The sequence below is a fragment of the Rana temporaria genome, chromosome 1 (assembly GCF_905171775.1).
Source record: "Rana temporaria chromosome 1, aRanTem1.1, whole genome shotgun sequence".
Taxonomy (NCBI): Eukaryota; Metazoa; Chordata; class Amphibia; order Anura; family Ranidae; genus Rana; species Rana temporaria.
In genome coordinates this window covers 20,769,864-20,783,139 of record NC_053489.1, presented here as the reverse complement: position 1 = coordinate 20,783,139, position 13,276 = coordinate 20,769,864, and the positions used below count along the sequence as shown (strand labels likewise).

Genomic DNA, 13,276 nt, shown 5'->3' with positions numbered 1-13,276 from the left:
GCAAGTTATTGTCATAAAACAGGTTTGAGAACCCAGGTCTTGCCCCAGGGAACATGTATCAATGGAAGAAAAGTTTTTTTCTGGAGCAGTGATTTTAATGATGCTTAAAGTAAAAAAAAAAAAATCCTTTAAATATTGTACCTGCTGGGTTTTACTATAAGAAAAAAGTCATTTAAAACTGCTTGCGGCTTAATTGTAATGTCTGCAATATGGATGAAAATCATTGAGAAAAATAGCATGGGTTTCCCCGCCCCCCTCCCCCCAGGTCATTACCAGCCCCTTTGGCCCTATATACTTTTAACAGCAGTATACAGGCGGTGCAAACAAGACAGGGACTGTAGGTTTGTTGTTAAGTAGAATCTGTTTATAATTTTTAACCGGTACTTTTTTTAAAGTGTAGCTTCAGCCATAAAATCTATTTTTAAGCTTTTCTGAAAACATAGAGAAGGGTTATCACCCCTGTAACATTTGTTTTGCTGTCTGTGTGCATCTGTTCAGAAGATTGCACCTCACTTTCTGTCCCAATGACAAATTATTTTTGGAAAATTTGTTTTTTTTGGTGCCCCTCGGCCTCCTGACTGTGTTTTAAATGTTCAACTTCACATCTTTGCGATGCATCAGAGTATGTGCCTGTCTGCAGAACAGCCTATTCATTTGAGAATGAACTGCCTGTCGCCCCTCAATAGCACCAAAGTGCATGGGCCTTTTTTTAATTTAATTTTTTAATGCCGCTGCACCAAAATGCATGGTGCTTTTGTTAGCATGCATTTTTATTTTTGTGATTTTTTCTTTACACACAGTGGGCCAGATTCAGAAAGAAGTTACGCTGGCGTATCTATTGATACGCTGCGTAACTTCTAGGATGGTCCGGCGTATCTTTTTTCTGTATTTACGCCGTTGTATCTTAGTTGCGTATTTACGCTGGCCGCTAGGTGGCGCTTCCGTCGATTTATGTGAGGAATATGCAAATTAGGTAGATACGCCGATTAAGAAACGTACGTCCGCCCGGCGCATTTTTTTACGTTGTTTACATTAGGCTTTTTCCGGCGTAAAGTTACCCCTGCTATATGAGGCGTATCCTATGTTAAGTATGAACGTCGGGCCAGCGTCAAATTTTTCGTCGATTACGTCGTTTGCGTAAGTCGTTCGCGAATAGGGCTGTTCTTGAATAGATCTTATAGCTCTATATTATCTCAGGTCCCAAGAGGTCAATGCTCCGAGGAATGTCTCCCAGGGTTCAGAAAATCCATAAGAGAAGGATATCACCCATGTTGTTATAATTGTGCTCCGTGTTCAGAAGGAGAAATATCAAAACATTCTGGTAAGATTTATGTTTCTAGAAGTATAAATTCTGACATTGAATTCGAAAATGAAAGCATTTAAAGACTTTTAAAGTGATTGGCCCAGATTCAGGTAGAACCGCGCAATATTTGCGTGGGCGCCCACGCAAATATTTCGATTTTCCCGCGATTCAAGGAGCAGTAGCTCCGTAAATTGCGCGGGCGCTATGCTAATTTGCCCTGCGTAAGGGCGCCTAATGTAAATGATCCCGCCGGGGGTGGGAATCATTTAAATTAGGCGCGCTCCCGCGCCGAGCGAACAGCGCATGCTCCGTTGGAAACTTTTCCGACGTGCATTGCGGCAAATGACGTCGCAAGGACGTCATTTGCTTCTAAGTGAACGTGAATGGCGTCCAGCGCCATTCACGAATCACTTACATAAACGACGTGAAATTTTAATTTCACGAGCGGGAAGGGCGGCTATACTTTAGCATTGGCTGCTCCTACTATGAGTAGGAGCAGCCTTACGCTAAAGTCGCCGTACGGAAACTCCGTACCTTGCGTGCGCAGGGCCCGCGCAACTTTTGTGAATCGGTGGTAGTATGCAATTTTGCGAAGGCATAAGGAGGCTTATGTCTGTCATATCCTAGGCTGCAGTCCGCGTAGCGATGTTCCTGAATCAGGGGCATTCGCTACGCGGGAGCAAAACAGCTATTGCGCCGCGCAACCTATGGTTGCGCGGGCGCAATAGCTTCTTGAATCTGGGCCATTATGTACACACTTTACACTTTGCAGGCTGAACATCTCGCTAAATTGTATGAAATGAATGATTACTGATGAGGCCTTTCTGCACTTGTCTTCTACCTCTGACCCTTCTGGGAGTGTTGGAGGCTTTCTCAAGAAAGCAACTGGAAGCTCCTTCCTCCTCCCGTCTGTCTGACAAAGCCTCCAACACATTTTAACTTATCTAAATGAAATTATCTGGAAAATTATTTCACTGAAGAGACCAAATGTGGTAAAATAAGGGAATTTCATTGTTACATACATGTTGAAGTTACAGATAGACTGTGTCATGGCCATCACGGAGGCTGAAGGCTCTTTCCTTTTCAGTAGAGCATCATCACACTTTATTTATGACTAAAATTTTCTTAAGATATTCAACATTTACTGTATAATGTTCCAACATTTTTTTTTGTTTTGTATGACTTTTAATTCATATTTAATATTGCCATCTTAACTATAAAAACCTTAAGGGAAAACCACTTCCAGACTGCCCTGTAGAATATTTACTGCTACAGAGCGGCCCTCCTGTGCAGGATCACGTATATACATGATTCTGCACTACCACCTGCAGGGGGTGCACATGCCCCACCAGCAGGCTGCTTCTGCTGTGATTAATCACAGCAGAAGCTAATCTGCGTGTGCTGGGTACTGGATGTCTGCTGGCACCCATTGATTATCAGTAAAACACACAGAACCAAGATCTGCCTAAGTAAACAAGGCAGATTTCTGTTCTGATAAGGGGGAAGAGATGGATTCTGTGGGCCAGATTCACAAAGCACTTGCGCCGACTTAACTCGAGATGCGCGGCGTTATTGAAAGATGCGCCGCAAGGAGTGGATGGAAGGAGCTGGGTAGGGGGGGCGAGGAGGATTCCTCACCGGGGTCCGCGCAAGTAATCTTCCCCTGTTAGGCCAACACTCATAGGGTCTAGGGGTTGAGAGTGTCTAAAGCTTTGGCTTTGTGGTATCCCCGAGGGAGGTATAAGATCTCCCTCCCGCCGCTCGGTGATATCAGTTTAGAAGAGGTTTTTTTTTTTTTCGTTTTTTTTTTTTTTTTTTTGGGAGGTTGGGGGGGGGGGTGGGTGGTATTTAATATATATATTTTTTTTCTCTTCTTTTTGTGTCTCCCCCGCGGCCCCCACGGTTGTGCTTTAACCTGACCTTGTTGGTCCTGGAATATTGAGGGATCCCTTGGGGTTTCGTTTCTGGTTTCAGAGATGGACCCACTGGTAGTGATTTCAATTAATGCTAAGGGCCTAAACATACCCGAAAAAAGGAGGATCTTGGTTCAGGATCTGAAGAAAAGGGGATGTAACATCGCTTTGTTACAAGAGACCCATTTCAGGACAGAGGGGCCTTCCTTTCTTGCAGGTAGACCCTTCCCAGTGGCATACCACGCGACGAACCCAGAGGCTAGAAAGGGGGGAGTATCTATTTTAATTTCAAACAATACCCCATGGTCACTGACAGAGTCTTTGGTTGACCCGGGAGGTCAATACCTGGCCCTGAAAGGGACCATAGGTGGTACGATAATAACCCTTGCCACTTTTTACTCCCCTAATACATCTCATGACCGCTTCCTGAGAAGATTTTTAGACAAACTGGCAGACTTTCAGGAAGGACAGTTGATAATGGGAGGAGATCTGAACATACCATTGTATCCAGAGTTAGATACTTCTTCTGGTGGTTCATCAGTTACGGGGGGAACCCGCAAGAGAGTCCTACAGATGTTGCAACGGGCAAGGCAAATAGATATATGGAGACTGATGCACCCAGGGGAACGAGACTACTCCTTCTATTCTATCCCACATAAAAGGTATTCGCGTATAGACTATTATTTCATCCCACATAACCAATTGCACTCTGTAAAGGAGGTTGTAATTGGAGAAATCACATGGACAGACCATGCCCCAATCATTTTAAAATATGCGTTAGGGGACTCACGCCCAGTGGGTGCCGGGCCATGGAGACTGAATGAAAGTTTGTTGCAGGAGGAGGTTGTACTAGAAGAGGTGCGGAAGGAACTAAAGTGGTACTTTGAGGCCAATGTGACCCCCAACTGTGACCTGGGAGTGGTGTGGGAGGCCCACAAGGCGGTGATAAGCGGGATACTGATGAAGCATGGGGCGAGGATAAAAAGAGAGAGGGAGACAAAGGTAACAACTCTTATGACAGAAATTGCAAACCTGGAGACAAAACACAAACAGAACCCTAACCCTGCGTTGGAACGGGATCTACGGGGGGCGCGTAGACAAATCACAGAACTACTTTTAAAGCGGGCCAAATGGGCAATACAAAATGGCAGAAGACAGAATTACGAATTTGGTAATAAAAGTGGGAAACAACTGGCCAGGGCTCTAAAGGAACAACAGACTAAAACCTATATCCCGATGATCCAGGGCACAGAGGGGGAGAAAATTGTGCTACCTAGAGAGATAGCAGGGAGATTTGGGGATTTTTATGGCTCCCTATATAACTTGCAAACAAGCTCTCAAGACCAGGCGAAAATGGGTGACTATATAGCAACTTCATGTACTCCCAGCTTAACATCAGAAATGAGCCAGGAAATGGAAAAACCTATCACAATAGAAGAACTACAGGAGGTAGTGAAAAAGGGGAAGGGAGGGAAAGCACCTGGGCCGGACGGTTATAACATTCATTATTACAGAGCTTTTATGCCCGAACTGGGCTTATTTATGGTGAGACTGTTCAATGGTTTAGGGGATTCTGGTACCTTCCATAACGAATCGCTAAAAGCGGTGATAGCTGTGATCCCTAAGGAAGGAAAGGATCCTTCCCAATGTGGGAGTTATAGACCAATTTCTTTACTGAATGAAGACATGAAGCTCTTTGCCAAGATTTTGGCAGGGCGGATACAGCAGAAGATATCAGGACTTGTCCATAAAGATCAGGTGGGATTCGTGCAGACGCGGGAAGCCTGAGACAATACGGTCAAGACCGTGAATCTGATCCACCTGGTGGGTACCACCCGAACCCCTTGTGTCTTTTTAGGAACAGATGCAGAGAAAGCATTTGACCGGATTAACTGGCAATTTATGTTTGCGGTGCTAAGACACATGGGGTTCGGGAGGAAGATGCTGCGATGGATTGCAAGTAATTATACACAACCAACGGCCCAGGTTAGAGTGAATGGAACACTATCACCTCCCTTTAAACTTTCAAACGGGACAAGGCAGGGTTGCCCCCTATCGCCGCTATTGTTTGCCCTGACTGTTGAACCGCTGCTGAGCCGGATCCGGCTGAACCCTGATATTAAGGGGGTGTCTTTGAAATGTACAGAATACAAAATTTGAGCTTATGCTGACGACATGATGTTTAGTGTGACCAGCCCGATGGAATCCCTTCCTAACCTGGAACAAGAACTAAGTGTGTATGGAGAGTTGTCAAATTTCAAGATTAACTACGATAAATCGGAGGCGATGGGAGTGGCGATCCCGGAGAGAGAATTAAGGATATTGAAATCAAAATTTAGATTTAAATGGTCTGATACCTCTCTTACGTACTTGGGGACCTCTATCCCGCGGACTTAACACAAGTTTTTAAACTTAATTTTTTGCCTTTGCTGTTCAAAACACGGGCCCTCCTGGATGGTTGGCGGAGGGGGTTCCATTCATGGCTTGGAAGATCTAGCATCATTAAAATGAGCATACTACCTAAGTTTCTGTACCTTTTTCAGACCCTCCCGATTGAAATACCCAGATCTTTTTTTAGGCAAGCACAGTCCCTTATTAGTGGGTTTATATGGGCAAACAAACGTCCAAGAATTAAGGCCTCATCTCATTGGCCAAACGGGATGGAGGAATAGCTGCCCCAGATATCTATAGATATTATCAAGCGGCATTATTGTGCCGACTTATTGATTGGAGTCGGCATGCTGGAGAAAAGTTATGGCCGGGGTTGGAGCAGGATCAATGCGGCGGTATTTTGCAGCGGGCGGCATGGTGTTACTGGGGGCTTCCATCAGATACCAAGAGCCATCCGTTGATAGGCCCCACCTTGCGGGTAGCACATAAGCTGTTCGTGAGGGGGGTACTGTCCACGGAGGACTCACCACTTTTTCCAATTTTGGGAAACCCGCAGTTTGAACCAGGGTTAATGAACGGACCCTTTAGTAAACTGATGGAGCAAGGGTGGTTCCAGGCATCGCACTTTTTGAGGGAGGGTGGATGGATTACCAGGCAGGAGATGGAAGGTGAAGACTTGCCTTACCAGTTGGATTTCTGGAGATCTCTCCAATTGCACCATTTCTTAGACTGACACTGTTCGAGAGATACTGCAGTGGGGGAGGGATCTTACGACACTCCCTATCAAGAATTGGTGAATTATTAAATACCCCAACAGAGGATGATCAAATGCCCTTCTTTAATAGGTGGGAACGGGATTTGGGAAGACCCTTCACAGAAGATCAAAAGACTTAGGCCCCATACACACGAGAGAATTTATCCGCGGATACGGTCCAGCAGACCGTTTCCACGGATAAATCCTCTCAAAGATTTCCGCAGATTTCTATGCGATGGAGTGTACACACCATCGCATTGAAATCCGTGCGGAAAATCCTCTGGCGATGACGTGTCGCGCCGTCGCCGCGATTATGACGCGGCGACGGGCGCGACGCTGTAATATAAGGAATTCCACGCATGCGTCAAATCATTACGACGCATGCGGGGAATCACTTTGGACGGATGGATCCGGTGAGTCTGTACAGACGAGCGGATCCATCCGTTGGAATGGATTCCAGCAGATGGATATGTTGTGCATGTCAGCAAATATCCTATCTGCTGGAATCCATCCCAGAGGAGATTTCTCCGCGGAAACAGATCCGCTGGCGTGTACACACCATAGGATCTATCCGCAGAAACCCATTTGCTGGGATTTATCTGCGGATGGATTCTATCGTGTGTACGGGGCCTAAGATAGTAAGGAATATCTTTGAAACATCCATGGCCCAGATTCAGGTAGAATCGCGAAATATTTGCGTGGGCAAAGAGCAAAAATGTTTCTCTGCGCCCACGCAAATATTGCGCTTTGCCCGCGATTCACGGAGCAGTTGCTCCGTAAATTGCGCGGGCGATATGCTAAATAGCCCTGCGTAAGGGCGCCTAATGTAAATGATCCCGCCGGGGGCGGGAATCATTTAAATTAGGCGCGCTCCCGCGCCGAGCGAACAGCGCATGCTCCGTCGGGAAACTTTCCCGACGTGCATTGCGGCAAATGACGTCGCAAGGACGTCATTTGCTTCTAAGTGAACGTGAATGGCGTCCTAGGCTGCAGTCGGTGTAACGAGGTTCCTGAATCGGGAGCACTCGTTACACCGGAGCAAGTAAGCCCTTGCGCCGCGCAACCTATGATTGCGCGGGCGCAAGTGCTTCTTGAATCTGGCCCCATGTGTATAAAGACACAAGAGATGAACTATAAAATACTATCTCAGTGGTATCGGACCCCGGAGATACTGAATAAATGTTTCCCAGAAATAACAGACAGGTGTTGGAGATGTGGAAAGAAAGGAGGAACCCTAATGCATATCTTCTGGGCCTGTCCCAAGATTCTAAGCTATTGGAGAAAGGTCAGGGAAATAACCCAAAGATTTTGCAGGGAACAATTACCAGAGGAGTGGTCTTTTTTTATACTACAAAATGTGGAGATACCAGTGAGGCAATACAGGAAATCAGTCGTGTGCCATCTTTTGAATGCGGCCCGGGCTTGTATCCCAGGACTGTGGAAGCGGGCATGGGCCCCATCCGTAAAGATGTGGCTTACTAGAGTGGAAGACCTGAATAGAATGGAGGACTTAGTATGGACTTCAAGGCAGAAGCGGAAGGTATATCTAGAAACATGGGCGGAATGGAATATATTTAGATATTCGGAGGAGGGAAAGGCCCTGATGGATGTGGATTGAGAGGGGGTGGCTTCTGTGGGGTCGGGGGGGGGGAGACAAACTTTCTTCTTTGTTTCTTTTTTTTTTTTTTGGGGGGGGGGGACAGGTTACGGAAGGGGGGTATAAGGGAGGTAAAGTAAAGCGAAACAGAGAGAGACAGTTTAACTGCCCTGACTCTGCCCTGACTCTGACTCTTTGCATTGCAAAGAAGGTGTTATCAGAGTAGAGAGCTGTCCTCAGATAACAGATAGAGGGGAAGGAAATTAGGATAAGATAAGAATACCAAAAATGTATAGCGATTGCTTTCTTCCTCGTGTATTCATGGAGAATGATATGTTGGGGAAATGTTTCTTTGAGTTTTATTTATTTTATTTTTTTTGTGAATTTTATGTTGATATCCCTGACTTATGTAAAATGAGAGGGTTAAACCAGAGGAATGTCGCTTGGGTCTTTGTGAATTTCTGTTTTTTGCTGTTTAAAATCAAATAAAGGATGATTAAAAGAAAGATGCGCCGCGCATATTTTTGCGCCTGATCCTCAAAACGAGTTACGCCTGAAATCCATTTTTTTCCGTCCTACCTAAAAAAATTACACCGGTGCTTCTTCGAGCGCAAAATACGCTAGACACACAGCTGTTTTGATAGGCAAAGATGCAAATGAGGGAGATAAGGCGATCCACAAAATTAAGTGTGTGCGGCGTAGATTACGCCCTGTGCGCTTCTGTTAGTTTCATGGTGTAAAATTACACTTTATAAAAGCAGCCCTAACTTTACACCTGCCGTGTAAATGTCAGCTAAAGCAACACCATTAGGGAAGAGCTGAGCACACACACTTGCAGGACAACAATCTGTATGCCAACATGCCAGGGGCATCCATGCGCATAGACTAGTGACTTTAGTGACTTTAGTGACTAGTGACTTTAGTACCGAGGGTACCCCCTCTTCTGAGGGAACAGCAGTCAGGAGACGCCTCGCAGAATGCATCTTTGCACAGTAAACACACACATTAATTATGTCACAATGAGAATGCATGAATGCACACCCACTGTGGTCCCTAGCACAGACACATCACATGCACATCTAATTGGATTAGATCCAAGTACTCCCCAATGGTACTTGGGAGCAGTAACGCCACGCCATGGCTCCAATTATGTCACTGTGCATTCATACACCATTCACATGGACCTGGGATCACTTCTCCCTGGTCCTGGGGATCCCTACTCCACCAAAACTGAGGGTGACACCCTTATTTAATCAGGAATGCCACCCCCACATTCACACATCATTCACACACATTAAACAAATCATAAGTACAATATACCCAAAAAAATAATAAAAATAAAAAAACAAAAGTACCCCCAAAAATTAACAGCGGTGGCGTAAGCTACGCCTGGGCCGCCCATGGGCATGGCCACGGCCAACCAGAGGAGCCTCCTGGGGGGGTGTGAGCAGGGGAAGGAGGATCCTCCTGGGGGGGTGTGAGCAGGGGAAGGAGGAGCCTCCCCTGGTGACTGTCCTCTTGCTGGCCTGCCCTCCAAGGCCACTGCTATCCTGGTGAGACAGATTGTGAGGGCAGCCGTATTGGCCTGGCCAGCCCGGGTATTGTCCTGGACAGCCTGGGTCAGGGCACTCACCTCCTGGGCCACGCCTGTTGTGACGGTCTGCAGGTCACACAAGCATGTGATGACCGCCAAGGAGTTTGTGGCCACATCAGTGAGTGACTCCTTCATTGAACCCAGGCTGACCTCCATCTGGCTCAGAGTCTGTTTGATCTGAGCCAGATTGCGGGTCTGCCGGGCATTGTCCCTCTGCAGACTGGCCGACAGACGCTTGGCCACCCCCCTGGTCTCATGGGTCGCCATCCTGCCTGCAGCCGTGTCTTGTGACCTGGGAGGAGGGGAGATAGAGACCCTTGTGGGTTGAGGCCTGTTGGGGGAGGAGTGGGAGGGGCTATCCCTGACGGTGGCCTGACTGCTGCCAGCCTCAGGGGTAGCCTCAAGGGTCAACAAATCCGAGGCCAAAAGGACTTGCCTGGCAATGTCCATATCTTCATCCTCCACCCCCTGATCCTCCTCCCCCTCAACCTCCTCATGAAGGGAGGTGTGGCCACTCCCCTCCCCTGGGGACTCCTGCCCTTCTTGGGACTCCTCAGCAGCCTCTTGTCCAGGGGATGGTGCATCCTGGCCTGATGGCCCAGCAACCTCCCGGCCTGATGGCCCAGCAATCTCCTGGCCTGATGGCCCAGCAATCTCCTGGCCATCTGTGGAGGACACAAAACAATCACAGGTTGGAGGATCCACACACTTGGCACATCTTCCCTTCCCCCACCCACACATGCTAATCACCAGATAGAAAAAGCCAAAACATACCTGTCCTCACAGGAGAATCAGATTGATAGCCAGGCAGGCCCACCACCTGCTGTGGGTGGAAACACCGGGCCACTGCCCATTCCTCCTCACTCAGCCTGATGGGGCAGGGTGCACCTCCTCCAGTGCCCCTGGCATGGGCATTGATCTTGGCCATCTTCTCACGGACCAGGCTCTTAAGATCGTTGATCTTCTTTTGTATCCCACCGGGGGTCCTCGTCTCCTCCCCCCCCCGCCGCATTGATCTGATCAGTAATTTTCTGGATCATCTCCTTCCTCCTGGCCGGGGTGGTGTTCCGTCTCTAAGGGCCATGTAAATAACGCCCATATTGGGCGATGCCCCGAGCAAGAATCTGCTTCTCTATGCTCGAAAAATTGAGCTTCCTGCGCTTCGGTGCCATAATACCCACCACTCAGCAACAACAACAAACAAACACAATAAACTAACAAAAATACTCACACAACAAACAAACAAAAATACTCACACAACAAACAAACACAAAAATCAAACCACACAAGCAGACAGCTACTACAAATTCAAAAACAAACTCTGAAAAAACACACAGAAAATACACTCAGAAAAAAAACAATCAGAAAAAACAAACAGAAAATACAATCAGAAAAAACACACATTTACTACACTCTACTACTCCTCCAAATCTTTTAACTAACACGAAACTCACCAACACACACCAACAGACGACAGAGCAGAAGCAACTTGCTCTAGGAAGGGGAACACAGGGATGTACTTTTGCAAGGGAAGTGTGTTTGTCTGGGGCTATTTATACACAGGGCGACTCTCAAACTAAGTACGCTTGGCCTTTTTCCTATCTCACTGATTGCGCCGAGCCAAGTTCTGCACATGCCCAGTGAGGTGCTGATTCGTGTGCGCATGCGCAGCACGGCCAGCCCTTCATTTGCATGGGGTCACGGCTCATTACAATGGAGCACGCCCACTTCCTTCCCACTTGCAATAACCCCGCCTTACGCCTCGGGATTTAAGTTACGCTTGCGCAATTTGGGCCGCAAATGCGCTGTGGATACGGCACTTACGACAAAAAATTAAGGCGCCGGAACTTAAATGACATGCATTTTGAGTAACTTAATTTGCGCCGCTGTTTGTGAATCTGGCCCTGTGTTCCTATAAAGTGCAGAATAAAATCAATTTCTTCCCCTAGTAAAAGCAACACACACAGTACACAAAAACACTGGCTAGACCCACAGATAACCGTACACAGTGCAGTGCATATTATTAGCACGGATTACTGTATTAGTGTCACTGGTTCCCGCAAAGTGTCAAAAGTGTCAGTTAGTGTCAGTTTTTCAGCCACAATCTATAAGTCACTGATCACCTTCATTACTTGTATAAAAAAAATCCATAAATATAGACCACAAATTGTATACCACAGTTCACATAAACCAATCAATATACATGTATTGGGATATATTTGATTTTTAACAAAAACATGTAGCAGAATACATATTGGCTTAAATTTATGAAGAAATTCGATTTTTTAAAAAAAGTTTTATTGAATGTGTTTTATAGCAAAAAGTGTTTTTTTTTCAAGATTGTTGGTCTTTTTTCGTTTATAGTGCAAAAAAACAAAAAACACAGAGATTATCAAAAAATAGCCTGATCATGTAAATCTTCTGGTTAAGGAAAAATACAGGAATCATATTTAATACTGTCAAATAGCTACCATGCCTAATGTTATTTTCACTTATTTTTACTCTACAGACAGTGAACTCTGCAAGAAGTGTCCTGACAATGAATGGCCTAACAAAGCTAAAACTATTTGTATTGACAAGGTCAATGAGTATTTATCATACGAAGAGGACATTCTAGTTTTGTTTTTTTCTGTAGCTTCAGTCCTGCTTGCTATGACATCTCTCCTTATACTTGGACTATTTGTTTGGTTTCGGAGCACTCCCATAGTCAGAGCCAATAACCGGAACCTCAGCTTCATTCTGCTCCTCTCCCTCATACTGAGCTTCCTTTCTGTATTCCTGTTCCTTGGCCGTCCTGTGGATATTACCTGTATGCTGCAACAAGTCACTTTTGGAATTCCCTTCACCATCTCAGCATCTTCTATCCTCGCCAAAACCATCATGGTCTTCATTGCTTTTAAAGCCACCAGACCTGGAAGCTCTTGTAGAAAATGGGTGGGAGTCAAACTTCCCAATACAGTCATGTTATTCTGCTCATCCATTCAGGTTATGAATTGCATTCTCTGGTTGTCCATCTCTCCACCATTTCAGGAGTATGACATGGACTCCTATCCTGGGAAGATCCTCATTCAGTGTAATGAAGGGTCAGTTATCGGGTTCTACTCTATGTTGGGTTATATGGGGTTTCTGGCAGCTGTGAGTTTTCTTCTGGCTTTCATGGTGAGGACATTACCGGACAGTTTTAATGAGGCCAAGTACATCACCTTCAGCATGCTGGTGTTCTGCAGTGTCTGGATTGCCATGATCCCGGCCTATCTGAGCACCAGAGGGAAATACATGGTGGCTGTGGAAATATTCGCCATACTGACCTCCAGTGCTGGAATATTATTGTGTATGTTTTCTCCAAAACTCTACATTTTACTTTTCAAACCTGAACTGAATACAAGAGGGACAATGCTGGGGAAAAGAATGTTGTAAATTTAACACATTGATTCAATGTATAATGCTGTAGATCAGATTAAATAAATTCAGCCATATTGCTACCATCATCATCATCATCATTATGAATGACATCATCAGAATTATGATTTTTTGGGTACATTGACTGCCTTCTGTCTGCCTATTGTACATAAGTGGATGGAAGGTGGATGTTACAGGATTGGATCTTATTTCAGAGCTTCATTTTTTTTCTTGCTCTTACACGCCCCCCAGCATGCACAAGCAAAGTACTGTCACTGCATTTTCCATTGGACAGTGCTGATAACAAAAAAATGCTGTGGCCAAT

General features: G+C 45.8%; 1 protein-coding gene across 1 annotated transcript; it reads left to right on the top strand.

Moving 5' to 3' along the window:
• Positions 1-1,244: 1,244 nt before the first annotated feature.
• Positions 1,245-12,969, top strand: LOC120927839 (vomeronasal type-2 receptor 26-like). The gene is made up of 2 exons (XM_040338826.1): positions 1,245-1,321; positions 12,062-12,969. Exon 2 carries the CDS (start codon positions 12,205-12,207, stop codon positions 12,967-12,969), a length of 765 nt encoding a protein of 254 aa, XP_040194760.1. The 5' UTR covers positions 1,245-1,321; positions 12,062-12,204.
• The last annotated feature ends 307 nt before the right edge of the window (positions 12,970-13,276 follow it).

Coding starts and splice junctions, on each gene's coding strand:
- LOC120927839 (XM_040338826.1), top strand. CDS start 12,205: ATGACATCTCTCCTTATACTTGGACTATTTGTTTGGTTTCGGAGCACT.